At 41.7% G+C, this 18984-nt stretch overlaps 2 protein-coding genes across 3 annotated transcripts in view; both read right to left on the reverse strand.

Moving 5' to 3' along the window:
- Window positions 1-3878: 3878 nt before the first annotated feature.
- LOC124047562 (dickkopf-related protein 1-like) lies at window positions 3879-5677 on the reverse strand. The gene is made up of 4 exons (XM_046367874.1): window positions 5343-5677; window positions 4978-5119; window positions 4628-4759; window positions 3879-4519 (listed from the first exon to the last, which is right to left on the reverse strand). The coding sequence occupies exons 1-4, from the start codon at window positions 5550-5552 to the stop codon at window positions 4266-4268; spliced, it is 738 nt and encodes a 245-aa protein (XP_046223830.1). The 5' UTR covers window positions 5553-5677; the 3' UTR covers window positions 3879-4265.
- A 2085-nt stretch (window positions 5678-7762) lies between these two features.
- The window catches only part of LOC124048150 (cGMP-dependent protein kinase 1), a 78728-nt gene continuing 67506 nt past the window's right edge, over window positions 7763-18984 (reverse strand). The window contains exons 7-14 of one of the 2 annotated variants that reach the window (XM_046368630.1): window positions 13233-13329; window positions 11337-11476; window positions 10500-10589; window positions 10249-10390; window positions 9950-10113; window positions 9608-9793; window positions 9458-9524; window positions 7763-9347 (exon numbers count right to left, since the gene is read on the reverse strand). In XM_046368630.1, the coding sequence (XP_046224586.1) occupies window positions 9249-9347; window positions 9458-9524; window positions 9608-9793; window positions 9950-10113; window positions 10249-10390; window positions 10500-10589; window positions 11337-11476; window positions 13233-13329 (985 nt within the window). In that variant the 3' untranslated portion in view covers window positions 7763-9248. Of the gene's footprint in view, window positions 9348-9457; window positions 9525-9607; window positions 9794-9949; window positions 10114-10248; window positions 10391-10499; window positions 10590-11336; window positions 11477-13214; window positions 13330-18984 lie in introns of both variants that reach the window. The other variant, XM_046368629.1, reaches the window with a different exon arrangement.

The raw sequence follows: 18984 nt of genomic DNA on the forward strand, positions 1-18984 counted from the left end.
GAACCTTTTTGGTTCCAGGTAGAACCCCTTTGGTTCCAGGTAGAACCCTTTTGGGTTCCATGTAAAAACCATTCCTGCAGAGCATTCTACAAGGAACCAAAAAGGGTTCTGCCTGGATCCAAAAATGTTTTTCCTATGGGAACAGCTGAAACCCCCTTTTGGACTCCTTTTTTTCTAATAGTGTACAGTATATGTGTCAAAATCATGCTTTTTTAAAAATCATACTTATCAACTTCTTACATGATGCTTACATTGGGAAGTCACACAACCAAAATCTTGTTCGAGCAAAACTAAAGACTTGTAGAAGTGACAACTCCCGGAAGTCACCACAGTTCATTTGCATCTTCTTAAGACATGTCAGGGCACATTTATTGGTAGATCCGATTCGGTCATATCAAGGAGAGTCAAGAGGAAGTTGTTGTGCCACTCCTTGTCCAATAAGGTTATAGCCTCCAGATCTGCACTGTAGTGTTCACAGGAAGGATAACATAATTATTGTCACCCACACTAATGGGCAGTGGGGAGGCGGAAGGGCAGGTTTAATTACTAATCACCTGTATCCTGTTTTCCCATCAAACCAGCATCGTTAGTCCTTTGATGCCGACATCAGAGGGCCATAGATAGCAGTGCATCCACAGGTTGTGGGCAACAATCTCCCTTCCTCGCCTCACCAGTTATTATCTTCATCGTTTAAATGAAAGAGATCCACGGTGACGTCCCTATTCATGCAGTCGGTTATATTACATCCACTTATATTTACTTACAGTTCTTGGAAGATAACAGCCCACCAACATCCTCATTCAGATATGAATATACAGTATTAGAGTAAACTCTGACCCTAATATCTATTTTACAGCTGCTTTGGGTGCAACCAACTGGAGTAATTATAGACTGCGGGGCTCACTTAAAGAGATGTGGGATCCAGTTCAACATTAAAAACATTAGAAGAAGACCAAAGGTTTCATCAGGAAGAAGGGTTATCGGTTAGCAGGTGGACTCTGCTGATGGTTATCGTTATGTTTCGTAGATGTTTAAAGAGCTGTATTACAGTTGCCTGTGTGTGCGATCACAGATCCAAAATCAGTTTTGTGATTTAACATTATGACGATCTTCTGATTGGTTCTCTTTTTTCTTTTTCTCAAATTAATTTTAAAGCCTACATTTACATTTTTAGCAGAATCAAATTGCTTAAATATATGAATAAAACAATGACATCAAAATGTAGGGCTCTATTCAATCTTTAAAGCTGAAGTGTGACGGATTCCACGCGATAGAAATGTGAAGGTAATTTCTGCTTAAGCCGACACATGGGATCACCGTGAACACAGTCTCCGCTAAAGTGGGAACGTTGCCTTTACATTTCAAACCCGCTGCAAAGCTGAACTTCCGCGATGCGGATTGAACAGTGCCCTTAATGAAGAAAAAACACACAGTACACAGTATATAGGACAAATAGTCTTGACCTCTACATCCAGATCAACAAAACACACAGGTTCGAACGTGTGTGTTTATTAGCACATACTTGACCAAACACAATGCCCATTTCACATGAATGTGTTTGAGTTTTTCTAACTCTGTTTGTTTGCAAGTCTCTAGTTACACAACTACTCACAACTTCAAAGATGAGGGGGCTTTGAGGTACTCTGTAAAACATTCACACTGTCCTGTTCAGTAGAGGTGAATTGCTGTTTTATTGTATCGGACTGCAAAGAGGGGATCCGTTATTTTACACCGAATGTTGGCTGATTATTAATGAATGAGTACCAGGCAGCAACCTGTACTTAAATAAAAGAGTACCCTTTCCCTTCAAGGGTGTAGATAAAAAAGTACGATCCTTGCTTTGGAGTTTTAAAGATGTCCACTCTTTCCCTCAAATAATTAGCTCTATGTCTAGTTGGTCGCTTACGGTTTCCTCCTCGCCATTGTGCTGAGATTCCATCCACATATGTTTCGGGTCCACCCCGCCGCCGAGAGAAAGCTGGGGGAAGCACATGTATGGGTAGAGGACAACTGAAAACTGTATATCCCATGCTTTGAAATGCCTACCCCCCCCCCCCCACCCCCCACTGCTTTGTCTCGCTTGACAGCTTGACGTAAAGACGAACTCTTCAGTTTCTCGTTAAGCCGGGGGAACGCAAAGGAAGTTGAACGCTGCGTCCAGAAAGAAAAAGTACTTTAAAGTGATGGATGTTTGTGCACTGGGGATGTATTGGGGATACATAAGTGTGTCCGTTTGATACATTGCTTCCCTTTCGAATTACATTCATTTGTTGTAGCAGATGAATTCAATTCATTTGTTATTGTACCCACGGTACGCTAGTGATCTCAAATCCAATCAAACTTTATTTTTCACATGCGTCGAATACAACAAGTGTAGACTTTACTGTGAAATGCTTACTTACAAGCCCTTGAGCACGATCTGGGACAAGCATGACGACACTATCGCCACGCAGCATTCATACCTCCCTGCAAGTTCAGAGTTCAACTTTGTTATCTGAGTAAACTGGGAGTTACCATCATGCCTCTATATCATCGCTGTCTGATGAAAACTGATCTCTAAATATGAACTTTTCAGGAAATTGAAAAAAAAATGACAATTTTCTTCCCCATTAATGAACATACAATTATGAAACTTCAGAAGCTATGCTGAATACATTTTGCTGGTCCTAGAGTCATGAAATGCTCAGAGTACATTGCGGAAAGTTTTAAAAAAAAAAAAAGAAGATATATATAAAAATGTATGGCATAATGGATTTACAAGGTTTTTCATCATTTAATGATGATATTTTAGTTAGACCCTATGGTTCTTCTGCTCAGGATTAACAGGTCAGAGGGAGTGTGGTGAGCCACTAGCTCCCCTATAAGTCACCATAAAACAGCCATATGGATGGCAGCAGTAACAGAGGGAAAGGTCCTACCTACACTGTGCATCACATTAAATCAGCAGTAGATGTTTCAGGTTAGGATTGCTGCAATAGAGGGAAGTAATCACAGTGATTCTTATAGCCTAATAGGTTATTACCATAATAGGTGGAGTTTTGAAATCAAATCAAACTTTATTTGTCACATGCGCTGAATACAACAAGTGTAGACTTTACAGTGAAATGCTTACTTACAAGCCCTAAACCAACAGTGCAGTTCAAGAAGAAAATAGTTACCAAGTAGACTAAAATAAAAATTTATAATAAAAAGTAACACATTATGAATAACAATAACAAGGCTATATACAGGGGGTACCGGTACCGAGTCAGTGTGCGGGGGTACAGGTTAGTTGAGGTAATCTGTACATGTAGGTGGGGGGAAGTGACTATGCGTAGGTAGCAAACAAACACCAAGTAGCAGCAGTGTACAAAAGGGAGGGGGGGTGAATGTAAATTTGATTAGTTGTTCAGCAGTCTTATGGCTTGGGGGTAGAAGCTGTTAAGGAGCCTTTTGGTCCTAGACTTGGCGCTCCGGTACCGGTGTCGTGCGGTAGCAGAGAAAACAGTCTATAACTTGGGTGACTGGAGCCTCTGACAATTTTAATGGTCTTTCTCCGACACCACCTATTGTATAGGTCCTGGATGGCAGGAAGCTTGGCACCAGTGATGTACTGGGCCGTTCGCACTACCCTCTGTAGCGCCTTACAGTCAGATGCCGAGCAGTTGCCACACCAGGCGGTGATGCAACCGGTCAGGATGTTTTAGAACTGAAGCAGAGTACATCAATAGTTATAACCTTGAAATGAATAGGTCATGTTTGGAATTGGTCGGACTAATTGAACAGCCAATATGACTCCTTTGACGGCATCAATTCATTTCCCCTTTACCTTGGTAGTTCTCTAAACAAGTGAATTATTACATGCAGTGATGTGCAAATTATTTCCTAAGACGGTTAAATATCGTCACACTCTTTATTTCAAATAAAAAATATAGACATTTATATCAGAATCTATATAAACTCGTATAAATCAGAGTTGATACATGTGAATAGAGCACCTTCTTCGAATAGTTGTGACTAAAAATAATTAAGTGCCATCATCTATCTATATGTTATGTACAATACAGTAATTTACTGTAATAATCCTAGCTCAAGTTCCATAGAGAAACAATCACAACTACTCTTGTCATTTTTGAAGAACAAAATCTGAAAAACCACACAAAAACAGTCCCAATAGAAAACTCCTTCCTCTCCACTTCGCCTGTCGGAAATCAGACCCGTCCTTTAGTTTTAGAGTTTCCGAAAAGCTACGGAAATCCGTGGATTGCTGCTGACAGTTCGTTGATTCAATGTCTTTGGCAAGTGTGCAGACTTCGAGATGCCTTGCTGTTGTGCTCCCCTCTCTGTGTTCTGCAGGACAAGCCGCCTCCACAGTCACACCGTTGAAATATCTCCAAACCGTGTGTGCCTTTCCTTTGGTGTTTGGTGCAGACCTGACCTTCTTGCACCACTGGCTTGCAGATCTTGGACCAGAAATGGCGCGCACAGCAAAGTCCCTCTGTGCAATCCGAAGACCTCAGGCAGTTCTCACCTTCCAGACCTGAACAAATAAGTTACATGAGTATATTGTAGGCTTTGTTTATAACAAGACGTAGATCGCCCTGAGTCCATTTTCAATAGTGAATTCCATAGCTGATTCGTTACATACCTTTTGGGGTTTGTGAAAGATCTTGTGTGGGCAACTTGGAGTGCAGTTCCACTGTAGAGTTCTCCTCGTGTGTATTGAAGATTGGCATTCCGATGTGCTGAACGATCTCAGGATTGCTGGGCAAACACAGGCCTAGGAAGAAAACAAGAAGATCAAACATGAGATGATGTGCTTGAAATTACACTAGCTCCTTCAAAAAAGTGTGTAGAATTACTCAAATTTAACTACACTTCTCTTCAAAAGATCAAAGCAGTGAGGAATGGCATTAGACTACATATTCTAAATGCACGATAAAACATATTAGATTGTGTAATTTAACATGAACGTGTTGGGACTTGTCTGCAAATCACCATTACTGCACTGGTTGCCAGGGCAGCACACAGCGTCCCGGATACAGCGCTTCCTGCGCTTCTTGCATGGGAGACAGGCACCTCGGGACTCCAAGCAGAAACCATGGTCACCGCACTCCTCATCCGCAGAGCAACTCAAAGACTGAAAGAAGAAAGTCAGATCATTCATTTTATGAATTCAACTTTTTAGAATACTTGCCAATTTAAATAGTAGACTATGTATATTGCTGATGGTAAAACTGCTCAATGTAACTATGAGGGAAACTACGGTCCATTTTAAAACCTCCAAATTAAACACAATGGATAGGCTACTTTGATCAATATAAAATTGCCCAGTCTTATGATTTATGGGATGCTGAGTTTACCTGTACGGTATCAATTGCCAGGTTTTGGGTCCCGCTGTCAAAAGTAAATTCGCCAGGGCTTGCGCTGACCGGGTGACTCGGACCCGCCACTCCAGGTATGTTCTTGATGGCATTTGAGTTGAGAAACACTGATCCAGCGCATGCAGAATGAAAGTATCCGACCATCATGTAAAAGGCAGCGGAAAAAACGAATGGCAGGATAATTGTCATTGTAGAAATGGTTATTTTGTGGCGAAATGGTTCCAATTTCAATAAGCAATAGTAGCCTATATAGACCGAGGGCAGGTAGGAGCGCACTGGTAAAGCGGAGTAGGGCTTCCTCTGTAATCCGATGATTCCTGATGTGCGATTTATACATGTGGAGTTGTTTGCGTTCCCGCCCCCAGCTATGTGTAACAAAGGAGTGGATGACATTTCAAAGGGTTCGAGCTCATGACGCATCCCACAGCAAGTAAAGCTACCCACCCATTGGCCGGGAATCCTAATCCAAAACGTCTCGCAATGTTTGTGTCCAATTATCAATGACTCTTCGCGAGATGACATCAAACAGACACCGACACATTCTTTTCTTGGACACGTTACCAGCATTTGAAGCGAGATAATATAAATAGGCATATCACCAAGACGCAGCGAAAATGTATAAACGATGGAATAGGATAGGCCTACATTTTACTCATCATTTTTGGCAGTTTATCAACATTTATTGAGAAATGTGCAGCCTCTTTTATCCCACAAAGGTGCCACTTGTACTTCTAGTCAAATATTTCGATAGGATGAAAATACTAACCGGGTGTATGGTACATCGTTTTTCGTTGTAAACCTAGACTACTGTTTATAAATCAGTTAGAACTTTATAACTATAGTTGCTTTCGTTGACCACAGACGACGCATTGGGTGATTATTCAAGACATTTTCTCCCCATTATGAACAGCATGTGATCGGTAATTGTAAGGAGAGAACTTTGAAATGCACTTGATTAAACAAGGCGGCGAGGATCAAAGAGAAATATGCAAATCTCAGAGTGAAAAGTTTACCGAATAAATTACCATTCAGGCTAACTGCTTAAAAAATATGAGTTGATGATTAGCACCCCGCGATAAGGAATTCACATCGGTCTCTCTGAACCTTAATCTGTAGCCTGTAAAACAATTAGACACACAACTATTCCCTTCCCCTCAGATAAAGATAAAGCCTAACCTCTAAAGCACCTCTTGTGTTGATGTAGTCTGTTGTGCCAATTCCAACAATACTGAGAAAGTAGAGGCATAGCCCTGCTAACCTATAGGTCTATGACAGCTATTTGACAATCAAAAGTTTTAAATCAATAATTATTGTAATAATTATAGAGAGAATTCTAACTGTTGCTTAATATCAGGTTATGAAAGACAGTCTGTCTGGTTGGAAAAACATGTCGGGTCTTAAATCAGGAATAGTGGCTTAGAAAACGGTATATTAAAAAAAGGTTAGCCTACAAAATAGAAATACAAACCCAAAACATCTCATTTGAGAAGTTTAAAAAGTGGAAAATAAATAAAATCTTTAGAAGACTATAGGGAATTGCATCATGACTGAATAAAATACAAAAAAAATAACAGTTCTATTTTAAAGTGATTAAAATATTTTCCCAATTTGAACCATAGCCTAAATAACTGAACCAGCTCCTTGAGAGAAGTATGCAGGAACAAAATACGATTTAACAGTTTCAAAGTGCACGTCTGCCAAATACTTTGGGAAAGCCTTCCTAATAAAGGGCTTTGATGTTGTTGACAGAGGTTAGTTAGGCTATACACTTCATTAAACGTGAATTGGCCGCCTTCATCCCAATTCTTTGGTCTGTAGGCTTTGTTTTAATTGTACATCCAAAGCCTACAGTGGTGTAAAATGAAGCTTGTGTAAAGGCCCCTTTGATGAGGACAGATCAAACAGCCCTGAACCCCCATGCCTTAATCAGACTACAGCAGCCATGGCGTTTTTACAAACAGTCCGTTTGCTCGGCTTTTAGCGGGTTTTACCAGACATTGTACTCAGCCAATTCATTTGGTTGGATGCCAGGTAATCCTGTTTGGAAATGCCTGGTTGCGGCCTAATCCATTCATCCTACAATAGACCCTCCCTAAAGTGTTAAATAAACATACAATCAGTTTATGTTGGATTGAAATAATAAAGCGCCAGACAATTCACTTCCTAGTTTAGCAAGATAATACGGCTATCTATCGCCCGGAGGGTCAGGTGTTCAGAAAGCTCCCTCCCGTGGTGAGAAAGAGTGACCATCAGACGAAGTAATAACAGTTTACTTATCATGTAATTCGCTCAAATGCGCTGCCTTGTAGTTATAGGCCCAGTACAAAAGACCAGTAAAGATCAGGGAGTAGCCAGACAACAGCTTCACCAAATTTAAAAAAGCAGCATCTCCATTCATATTGATTGAAAGTAACATTTTATTGTAAGAAAAAAAGGCATACAAATAGCTGGACTATAAAAAAGCAACGAGCCAAATAACGACGACAGTTTAAGTTGTCTGACCTTGTCATGCAGCATTAAAACAAATATTGAAGATATATTTTGGATGCCATCGAGTTAAGGCACTTTCAATAATGCCAAAAAGCCATGTAATGATGCTCAGTACTGGGGTGAGCGACTTCACAGTCATTCAGTGGATGATGGCGATAACATGAAAAGATAATTCAAGTTTGAGGAAATATGTCACGATATTTCACTTGACAAAACATTCAAACACAAATATTCAAATTAAATAATGATTTTCATAAGTATATCCTACTCATATACATATCACAAAAATATCAGCACTACATATTTATGTACAGAAATATTTTCTTCTGGTCCTACAATAAATAATATTCATAGTGTTTTGAAAGTCAGTATAAACATTTGAAATTATGTAGAAGGGCAGTCATCTTGTCAGTCATTTAGAAATGATCATATTGTAAAGGTCCATGTTGATGGGAAATGAATCGTGTGAATTGTAGAATAATCTCTATATGACAGACTGACTGTATTTTGCCATGTATCAAAGTCCACTTGCTATCGCCCAAAATTCCCAGTGTTTGACATCACCTCCTGTGTCCCTCTGGTATAAGCCTGTTTTTGTATCAGTAGTAAATTGCCCTCTAGTGGCAAACAATGGTCTTGGCTGTTGCTCCACTCGATGGCTCGATCATCCCTTTACTTAATAAATAACTAAATGGTAATACACTGAAAGTCAAATATGTCCTTGCAACTCAATTTGGCAAAATAGTTTTATCAATCCAACAACTTTGCTATAAACGGTGTAATTACACGTGTTCAATTGTGTATATGCTTGTGTGCGTTTTCGAATGGAATACAGTACGCATTATATACAATATATAATCTTTATGTGCTGTCATCGTAAGTGTAATATGTTACAAAGGAACTTGTAAAAAATAACATTTAGATTGTTGATGACAAGCGTTTAGAAGAGTGTCAACTCCCCTGTTGGAATCGTGGTCCTGAAGAAGCTACAACAGACAGCTGCAATCTCCCTCTCAGTCTCACTCGACTCAGTATCACAAGTAATCACTGAAAACACTGGTAAGTGCTAACAGCCACAACATAAACCTAAATATACAAATATGTGACAACAAAAAAAACTCTCCATGAGGCGATCCATGGTTGATGGTGATGTTGGGAGACTGAAGGGGACTTCTGTCAGCTAGACCATTAGTCCCAATGTCACCTCAGAGGAGAGTGGAGCAACATCGGTGAAGGCATCTCGGTGACCCAGAGCGGTAGGACTGCCCCCTTCACTGTCACTGTCGGTTCACAGCATCATCAACTGTCTGTCTGTCTATCTGTGCTCTGCAGCCAAACCCTTGAAGGGCTTCCCCAGGAAAGGGGGAGTGGCCAGAGAGGCTACTACACATGGATTTAAAAATCTGTGTCCCAGCCAGACATGTCATCTGGAGGAGGGTCATCGTTGTCCTCTGGGAAACTGTCAAAGTTGCTTGTGTCAGTTGACGACGAGACCTGATGGAGAAGAGGGGGAGGGGCTGGATTAATGGCATGTCAAACTATAATATTGAAAATTAAGCCTACACTGGCCTGCTATTTTAAAAATGATGCATATTTTGACTTACATCAGGGATGATTGGAGGAGTCAGGGTTCCTTTCCTCAACCCCTCCCAGTTAAAGCCTTCAAACCATCTGAGATTCAAACAGAAAAAAAACTTAGCTGTTGTTTTTTTGGTCTGCAGTGCAAATCATGGCCATTAGCTTACTTGACTTACTTGTGCTTTTGGATATCTTTGACTCCATTTTTCAAGTTTCCAAGTCTTTCCGAAGGATTGTCCCTGCATAGTTTCTTTATCAAATTGGCAGCATTTTTGGTGATCTTCTTTGGAAATTCAATCATGTCGATTCCTCTCAGGATAATATTATATGTCTTCATTGGATCTGGCCCTGAAAATGGCGGGCTGAAGAAGAAGCAGGGGCATTCATTTAAAAACAAATAGGTGGTCACAGGTATTGGAGACAGTGCAGGCATTCCTTCTGATCCCAGGCACTTATTCTATAGAAGATATACAATAAGAAAACCTATGGACAGCCATATCCACAATCGTCCTCCTTACCTTCCAGTCAGGAGTTCGTACATGAGGATCCCCAACGACCAGTAGTCAGCGGAGATGTCATGCCCCTTGTTCAGGATGATCTCGGGTGCCACGTACTCCGGGGTCCCGCAGAAAGTCCATGTCTTCTTCCCAAACCCAATCTTCTTGGCAAAGCCAAAGTCCACCTGTGAAAAGACAGAAGAGCCAATGACATCCATTGAATGGACACCCTTTCCAGCAGGTCCTTTGGCTCTTGAGCCATATTCTTATACTGCAGGTGTGGGAGGTGTCTTCAGGACTTTGTGGCTCTGTCCACTCACCAGCTTGGCATAGCCTCTGTGATCCAGGATGAGGTTCTCGGGTTTGAGATCTCGGTAGATGATCCCTTTGGAATGCAGGTAAGCGAAGGCCTCCACCACGCAGGCCGTGTAGAACCGTGTGGTCGAGTCTTCAAATGAACCTCTGCAATGATGAAAACAGCGTTCATACATATTAAAGTGATGGCGCCAGAGGAAAGCAAGGCGACATGGTGTCATTTGAAAGTGAGTTGGTTGAGTTTTATTTCCCATACCTGTCCCTAAGTATGGTCCAGAGCTCTCCCCCAAGGCACGCCTCCATCAACATGTAGAGATACTTGGCATCTTTGAATGTCCTATATAGCCTGAAACGCAAAGAATATGTAAAAAAAAACGTGTAAACTGTAAATGTCATCCTTTTCTTGAGGATAATGAACAATGGTGTAAAGTACTAAGTAACATACTTTAAAGTACTACTTAAGTATTGGGGGGGGGGTATCTGTACTTTACTATTTATATTTTTGGCAACTTTTACTTCACTGCATGTACTTTTTATTACATACATTTTCCCTGACTCTCAAAAGTACTCATTACATTTTGAATGCTTAGCAGGACAGGAAAATGGTCCAATTCACACACGTATCAAGAGAACATCCATGCTCATCCCTACTGCCTCTGATCTGGCGGACTTACTAAACACAAATTCTTAGTTTGTATATTATGTCTGAGGGTTGGAGTGTGCCCAACAACAAAAAAACATCTAAAATTGGGCCATCTGGTTTGCTTAATATCAGGAATTTGAAACTATTTATACTTTTACTTTTGATACGTAAGCACATTTTAACAATTCCATTTACTTTTGACAATTAAGTATATTTAAAACCAAATACTTTTATACTTTTACTCAAGTAGTATTTTACAGGGTGACTTTCACTTTTGCTTGAGTAATTTTCTATTAAGGTATCTTTACTTTTACTCAAGTATAACAATTGAGTACTTTTTCCACCACTGATAATGAAGCAGTCTATGGGTAAAGATACCAGGAGAGATACCTGGCTGAGATTGCGCAACCTCTCTACATCTAGCTAGTATCTGACTGTATCTATAGTGACCTGACAATGAAGTCCGAGTGGGCCTCCTGCATGATCTGCTTCTCGGAGCGGATGTGCTCCTGTTGCCGCGTGTCCACGATGTGCCTCTTCTTCAGGATCTTCATCGCAAACGTTTTGATCTCGTCACTTTTGAGCTGCACCTGTAGAAGGACACAGGCGATGCAAGGTAATTGAGCATCTCAAGGTCAACGACCACTAAAAGCAAATTGAACAACATCTGCGTTGTAAACAAGTACTGGCTGTGAAGAGCAAGTCTTAGTTCAGCCATTTTAACACTTGTCCTATAGGGGCCCAGTAATAGCAGATGCGTCATGGGTCTATTCGTGACGCCTGACCACTTGGAAATAGTTTAACCGGGAACAGACATTCTTCACATTGCGTATCTCAGGGAGCACCTACATGTCCGGAATCATTCAATACCCGGGCTGTCATTCAATCCCAGGGCAGTGAACACGATGCCTGGGGGCAGGAGAAAGGCCACTTGATTTTACTGAGGTTGCCACATTGCCTAAAATAGGGCAGGGGATTCCTCTTTAGGAAAAGCTGGGCTTTTCCTTTGCCTTAACTCTCAGAGACCCCGCTGGTCCACATTGTGCCATGCTAGCGCTCACCTGATCTCTCCCTCTCAACTTTTCTCTGTCTGTTTACATGCTTTCATGTGTATGGTTTAAAATCAGATTTTATTACTGTGGCTGTGTCAGCTGTTTAAGTTTATTTACATTTTTTACTGACAAATAATGATTCTGCATTTCATTCAAAATATATTAATATTCATTCAAAATATAAATTGTGTGGATTTTTTGTGTGTAATTATAAACTGGGTGGTTCGAGCCCTGATTGCTGATTGTCTGACAGCCATGGTATATTGGCCATATACCACACCTCCTCGGGGCTTATTGCTTAATTATAAGCCAATCAATGTTATAACTAGACATAATTGATGTCTTGGCCCACATTTGGTGTTAGTAAACATCACAAATATATTATGCCTATAATACATATTCAAGCAGGCTGAAGTTGGAATGTTTCTGAGAACTAATTTGCTATGTGACACTGTGGGTCATGCAGGTTGGCGTTTATTGGGATGATTCTTGTTCTGGAGGCAGAGCTGAGCTATTTCCACTAATGCGCAAGCTGCAAAGTCAAAATTGTCGGAATCGTAAAAATGCATAAAAATACAATTAGCTTTTTGGTCTTAATTTAAGGTTAGAGTTAGGCATAAGGTTAACCCTGTAGTTAAGGTTAAGGTTAGAGTTGGGTTTAAAATCAGAATTTATGACTTTGTGGCTGTGCCAGCTAGAGACTACCCTGCAGAGCTGCCTCCAGTACATGAGTCATCCCAATAAATGCCATCCTGCATGGGTCACAAGGCAGGGCTCCATTACCTCTTCTGCCCTTATAGTGGAAAGTTACTTTGAATAGACATTCTGGACCTGAGCTGGCTGAGACTGCTCCATGATAGAACAAGAAGACCCACTGGTCTTTCCTATGCTATCTGATGTCACTCAATTACATTCAAACTTCCCTCTTTATTTCCTGCCAATGGTTTAAAATGAAATAAGACATGTGCCTCTGGCACGGTTTGGAAATGTAGAGCTCCACAAATCAGGCCTTCGATAGATTCAAAAAGGTGTCTGCACCGAATGACGTTCCCTTGAAATTAAATCATTGGCAGTAATCGTGTTTACCCTTAAGAACATCCTAGCAGTTTTACCATCATGGAAAAAGTAACATTATCATCGATGAGCAACCGTGTCTATTCAGTCTACCCAGTTGACACTGTAGGACAAGACATTGGAAGTGTAACAGCGTACAAAGAGAGAAAGGGAGGGAGAGAGAGAGACAGAGAGAGAGAGATACATTATAGACAATACATACTTTATTTAAACATCCTACCAGCTCCACTCGTCCGAAACCTCCGACCCCCAACGTGTCAATGATGTTGAAGTCCACCAGCTTCAGGTTACAGAAGAAGGCGTTCTCCGCTTCGTATCTGAATTTTTTGAAGTGGAAAAAGGGAAACTTCTTAGAAGTCTTGATGGAGTAGGAGGTGATTGGGAATGACAGTGGCGGGGATGGAGCCGGGAGACTGTTCTGGCGCTCCCTCTCTTTCCGCACTGGGAAAGGTATCATCAACTCACGCATCTTGTCCTCACTTTGGTCTGACCAAGTAAAGTACTGAAAAACAATCAATTGGACCCCTCTGACAAAAGTCAACGATATGGTCAATAGAAAGAAATGATCTGCCTTGCAGGACAAAGATGTTATGTTGCTTCACAAACACGTTCTACACAGCATCTGTATGAGTTCTTTCTCGAAAGTGGAGTTAAGGTGCCATTTCCAGTTCACATTTCGAGGGTTCGAATATAGCTTTATCTGTATGTGGAAGATTGGTGTATTGGCCAGGTCTTCAGATTCTGTCTGCATGTATCTCAGTCTGTCTAGGCTTCCTCAGTCCTCTGGGTGTTGATTTCAGAGTCCAACAATTACAACCTTCAAGGTAGACATCCGTACTTTGAAGTAACAACCAGGAGTATTGCAAACAAAACAAAGGAAATAGACAGACATAGACTTCTGGTAGAGGTATCCCTCTAAAAGTTAAATCCAAGAAAGTTGAATCCAACACTGAAAAAACGTGTGCTCTGCAGACGGGCAACGGACGTTACAGTACACCTTCTTAGACCACAAGTTAAGAAGAGACTAAAGCCTTGAAACCAGACTGCAGGACAGCGAGCGACTAAGGTGTGTGTCCATGCCAAAACAAAAAGCCAAATGTTCTCAGCTCCAAGTACCAGTGACTACTAATACTGCCTGGCTGATCCCACTGGTATTTTTAGCACGTGGACATTGCTTGAGGTTCACCCAGTTACCAAGGCTCTCACACCTTTCCCTGCTGCCAAACTGAGCCTCCATCATCTGCAAGGCCTTACACCTCACTAATAAACTTCAGCTGCTGATCACATCTCCATAGAAAACCACTATGGACAGGATTTGGTCCCTCACTGATCTGATGTGGAGAGAGACATTTTCCTGATTTCCCGATTAGTTTGAACCAACTTGGTTGTTAATGACAATCATGAAGGATGGTCTTCAATTCAGCTAATTGGTGAATGAGTGAATAATCAATTATTCACTCCTTCACTCTTGGTAAAAAAAGGTGCTATCTAGAACCTAAAATGGTTCTTTGGCTGTTCACATAGGAGTTCCCTTTGAATAACCCTATTTGGTTCCAGGTAGAACCCGTTTGGTTCCAGGTAAAATCCTTTTGGGTTCCATGTAGAACCCTTTCCACAGAGGGAACATGGAACCCAAATGGTTCTACCTGGAACTCCTATGGGGATAGCCAAATAACCCTTTGGTAATCCTTTTTCCTAATATTGTATAATAATCTTGTGTGGTTGTATGGAAAATGTACCAGATATACATGCCTGGAAGAAGGCCTGAAAATATCCTGTGAACAGGGGCTATCAGGTTGTTTCCCTGCAGTGAACAGACATTTGAGCTCCTGAGTGATCCCCTGGATCTGTTGGGAATGTGACTAAGTGCCGGCTTCAATTGTCCCATTTTATGCTGGGAATTATCTCCCATCTTCAATGTGAGTTTGAAGTGATCAAAACAGGGAGGACCCATGTCATTTTAGTAGTATAACCTCAACACACACCCACTGTATCACATGATGCTGGTGGTAAGTGAGTCCCAAGAGACAGGGGAAGAGTGGAGTGGTTACTGGCTACTAGCCACTTCTGTGACAAGCTTCTAGGAAAGTGATGACATCTTCACACTCCCTGGCAGTGTGTAGAACCTGACACCAGCCAATAAGAGAGGAACATGATGGGGGCCTGGGAGGGGGCTGCATCGAGGGATGAATCACACCATCCACACACCAACACATCAACCTGAGTTGGCCCTCAGTCTTCACACAACAAGTGCCACTTAGCTTTTTATGAGCTATTGGAATCAGAAATGGAAAAAGTCTTGCATCTCAACACGGGTTGGGTGCCTTGCCAGACGTAAGCCGTTACTGAGGCCAATGTCAACCAAACGCACATGGGCTGACCGCTCATCGGAATGGTGACCCACTATTGAAACACTAGTCTTTATGCCGAACAATAGGTTCAGGGCTTATAGGTCGACTCTCAACTGAGGCTGTGTAGACGGTATAAAGGCCTTACCGAAGGCCACCCAATAATTTCAAACTTTTACAGGACCAAATATCTAGTCAATGTCTAATTAAATGCTCAACTCATGCAAATTGTATTTTTATAGTTCTAATAGAATGTGTCGTATTTCAAATCTGTGTGAATCCTAGGGTTTTTCTTTTCTGTTTATATAGTAACATTTTTTTACCCCCCCCCCCAAATGTGGCCACCTGACTTGTTGTGGAGTCCATTCCGCCACTCAACTCTCTCGAGGCCTTAAGTGGTAAAAGGTTACGGGTGGGGTGTCACATGATGTAATTGGTGGGCTGCTGACAGAAGCTATGCTGAGTGATGTCTTCGGTGGACAGGACTGAGAGGGGCCTCAGCGGTGTGGTGAATCTCCACAACGTCGTCAGTCAGTCACATTCTGCTGTCCCAGGGTAGCCCATGACTTTGATAAAGCTGTGACGAGGTTTAGGTTAACAGTGATCTTCTCTTAAATCAAGATGGTGAACATAGACACAAGATTGAATTCTAGACTCTCAAACCATATGGATATTTTTTCACTGCCCTTATGGGGCACTTGAAGCCTCCTGATCTAAGACAACCCTTTACACAACGCCATATAGACTACAATCCTTTCCGGGTGCTAGAAAAGACATGTCTTCAAACCACAACATTTCATCATATGGATACTAAAGCCACACAATGTCCTGTTATGAGACATGAATACTTGTTTTTTATTTTTATTTTTTATTTTTTCCTATCCAATTCAATGTATCTAGGCTACTGCCCCCTTGCCCCTCAAAATACCTGACCTGCTGCTGAAAAGTGTGATCACAACACAACAGTCGCATTCCTCCATTCTGACATGTTCACTACACTATTGCTGCCGTGGCAGCTGTCAAAATATACGCTAAGTCCGAACCTGTGGCTGGATGAGGCCGCTTACCTCAGGGGTCAATGCACAACTAAGACCGACCCATAGGGGTTTGACCCCCACATGGTTCACAATAGAGCGACCACATGGGCAGAGACGACAAAAAAAACATCCTTATTGAAACCAGCTGCCAGGTGTGAACGTACAATGCAGCATTTTGACCCGATTACGCCCCCTTGATCTGCGGACCTGACAACTCAAGCCTGGGTCAGTTCAACACAGTGTTATCCTTGTCACATTGTGTTTCGTTAATTCAGGCTACCTTGTATCTTGTATTGTAAGTAATGCATGTGTTGATCAATCGTGCAGCCTTTGATGATCTCAAACTATTTGACTCCCACCATGTACTCGTAATTTTAGCTTGAATTGAATTTAGCTACTGCCCGATTTTCTATTAAACTTCTATTGAACTGTTGGTTGAATACACTAGTACAGCTGCTATACAGCTCCATATTTGTGCAGCTGTGTTGTGATCGTGTTGCCGTAAATGTCATGGCCTTGTATTTGGGATGTTCCTGGTTCCTGACTCCATTCTCAGAGCCAAGCACTAGGTCTAACAATCAAACAGAAATGCTCTACTACAGCGCTGAGCTGCCACCGATCTCAGCTTTTTCCCTGCAATGGCATATGGCACCTGGTGATCTACCCTAAGCTTAACCTTTACCTAACCCTAACGCTACACTCTTAGGGAAAAAAGGTGCTCTGTAAAGTGGAAAATGGTTAAGGTAAGGGTTAAGGTCACACTCTGAGGAAAAAGGTGCTATCTAAAGTGGAAAATGGTTAAGGTAAGGGTTAGGTTTAGGTGCTATCTAAAGTGGAAAATGGTTAAGGTAAGGGTTAAGGTTCTGAGGAAAAAAGGTGCTATCTAAAGTGGAAAATGGTTAAGGTAAGGGTTAAGGTTACACTCTGAGGAAAAAGGTGCTATCTAAAGTGGAAAATGGTTAAGGTAAGGGTTAAGGTTACACTGAGGAAAAAAGGTGCTATCTAAAGTGGAAAATGGTTAAGGTAAGGGTTAAGGTTACACTGAGGAAAAAAGGTGCTATCTAAAGTGGAAAATGGTTAAGGTAAGGGTTAAGGTTACACTCTGAGGAAAAAAGGTGCTATCTAAAGTGGAAAATGGTTAAGGTAAGGGTTAAGGTTACACTCTGATGAAAAAAGGGTTCCAAAAAAGGGTTCTTTGGCCAGCCCCATAGGAGAACCCTTTAAAGAATCCTTTTTGGTTCCAGGTAGAACTCTTTTGGTTCTAGGTAGAGCCCTTTTGGGTTCCATGTAGAACACTTTCCACAGAGGGGCACAGCCTATGGGCACAGCTGAAAAACCCTTTTTCCTAAGACTGTAGCTTTAACCCTTACCTTAACTATTTTTAAACTTTAAATAGGGTTGGGACGTACCAAGGATCCCAGACAGCAAGGATCGTGATCTATGGGAGGGATCGCCTCACATAACTCATGTCCACAAAAACAGGGGTTACATTCAAGTCTGAGTTACCCATAATATCTCATGTCAGGATTTTACCACATGACTCCACTGCACTGGCACAAAGAGACATTGCCTAGGCTGGGACTAAAGGTCAAATACAAAAATAAACTCCTCTTTCATAAGTGTCTTTCAAGATTCTTTCAAGATTCTTTCAACAGGTAACATGCTCCCTTGATTTACCAATAGCATTACAGATAATGTCAATGACTTGATCAAGAATTTGAAATGTGACTTTATGAAGAAAAAATCAAATCAACGTTTATTCGTCACGTGCACCGAATACAACAGGTGTAGACCCTACAGTGAAATGTTTACTTACAGTCCCTAACCAACAGTGCAATTTTTAAGTACCTCTCTCTTAAATAATGTGATTATGAAATAAGTTCAGCGCTTCTGGCCGGGCTTCCCTGTTGCCACATATAGAAGCTGTTTATACCCCTACCACTGAATCGCCTCAGAAAACCAGAAACATTAAGAGACAGTAGAAAACACCTCTACAACAAAACAGGGAGACTGAATTGAGTTCAAGAGCTCTCTATCACACACGTGAAAACCGCAAGGTCAGTGCTTCTGGCCGGGCTTCCCTGTTGCCACATATAGAAGCTGTTTATACCCCTACTACTGAATCGCCTCAGAAAACCAATACGTGTTTAGAACACAGGTGGCTGGTGACACCTTAATCTGGGAGGATGGGCTTATAGTAATGCTGCAACGAAGTAAATAGAATGGTATCAAACACGTTTCCATGTGTTTGATACCATTCCATTCACTCCATTGCAGAAATTATTATATCCTCCCCTCACCGGCCTCCAGTACTTTAGAGGAACCGAGTTGAAACAGCTGTCCCGGAGCACTCCCACCCTCTAATGTTTACAAATATAGAACCTGTTCCACCTGGGGAGGCAGAAAAAGGAGAGCCCGGGGAGGTTACAGCCAGGGAACATAGGAACATAGGGAACCTTAGGGACACAGAGGAGGGAGGTAGGGGGGCAGAGTATACCAGCCTGAACCCCGCAAGATTTTCTAGACCCCCCCGCCACCGTGTGGTGTCACCTTTGGCGTGCGAGACCTTTATGGTGGTGGACGCAAC

This window comes from Oncorhynchus gorbuscha, linkage group LG11 (assembly GCF_021184085.1).
Source record: "Oncorhynchus gorbuscha isolate QuinsamMale2020 ecotype Even-year linkage group LG11, OgorEven_v1.0, whole genome shotgun sequence".
Lineage (NCBI taxonomy): Eukaryota > Metazoa > Chordata > Actinopteri > Salmoniformes > Salmonidae > Oncorhynchus > Oncorhynchus gorbuscha.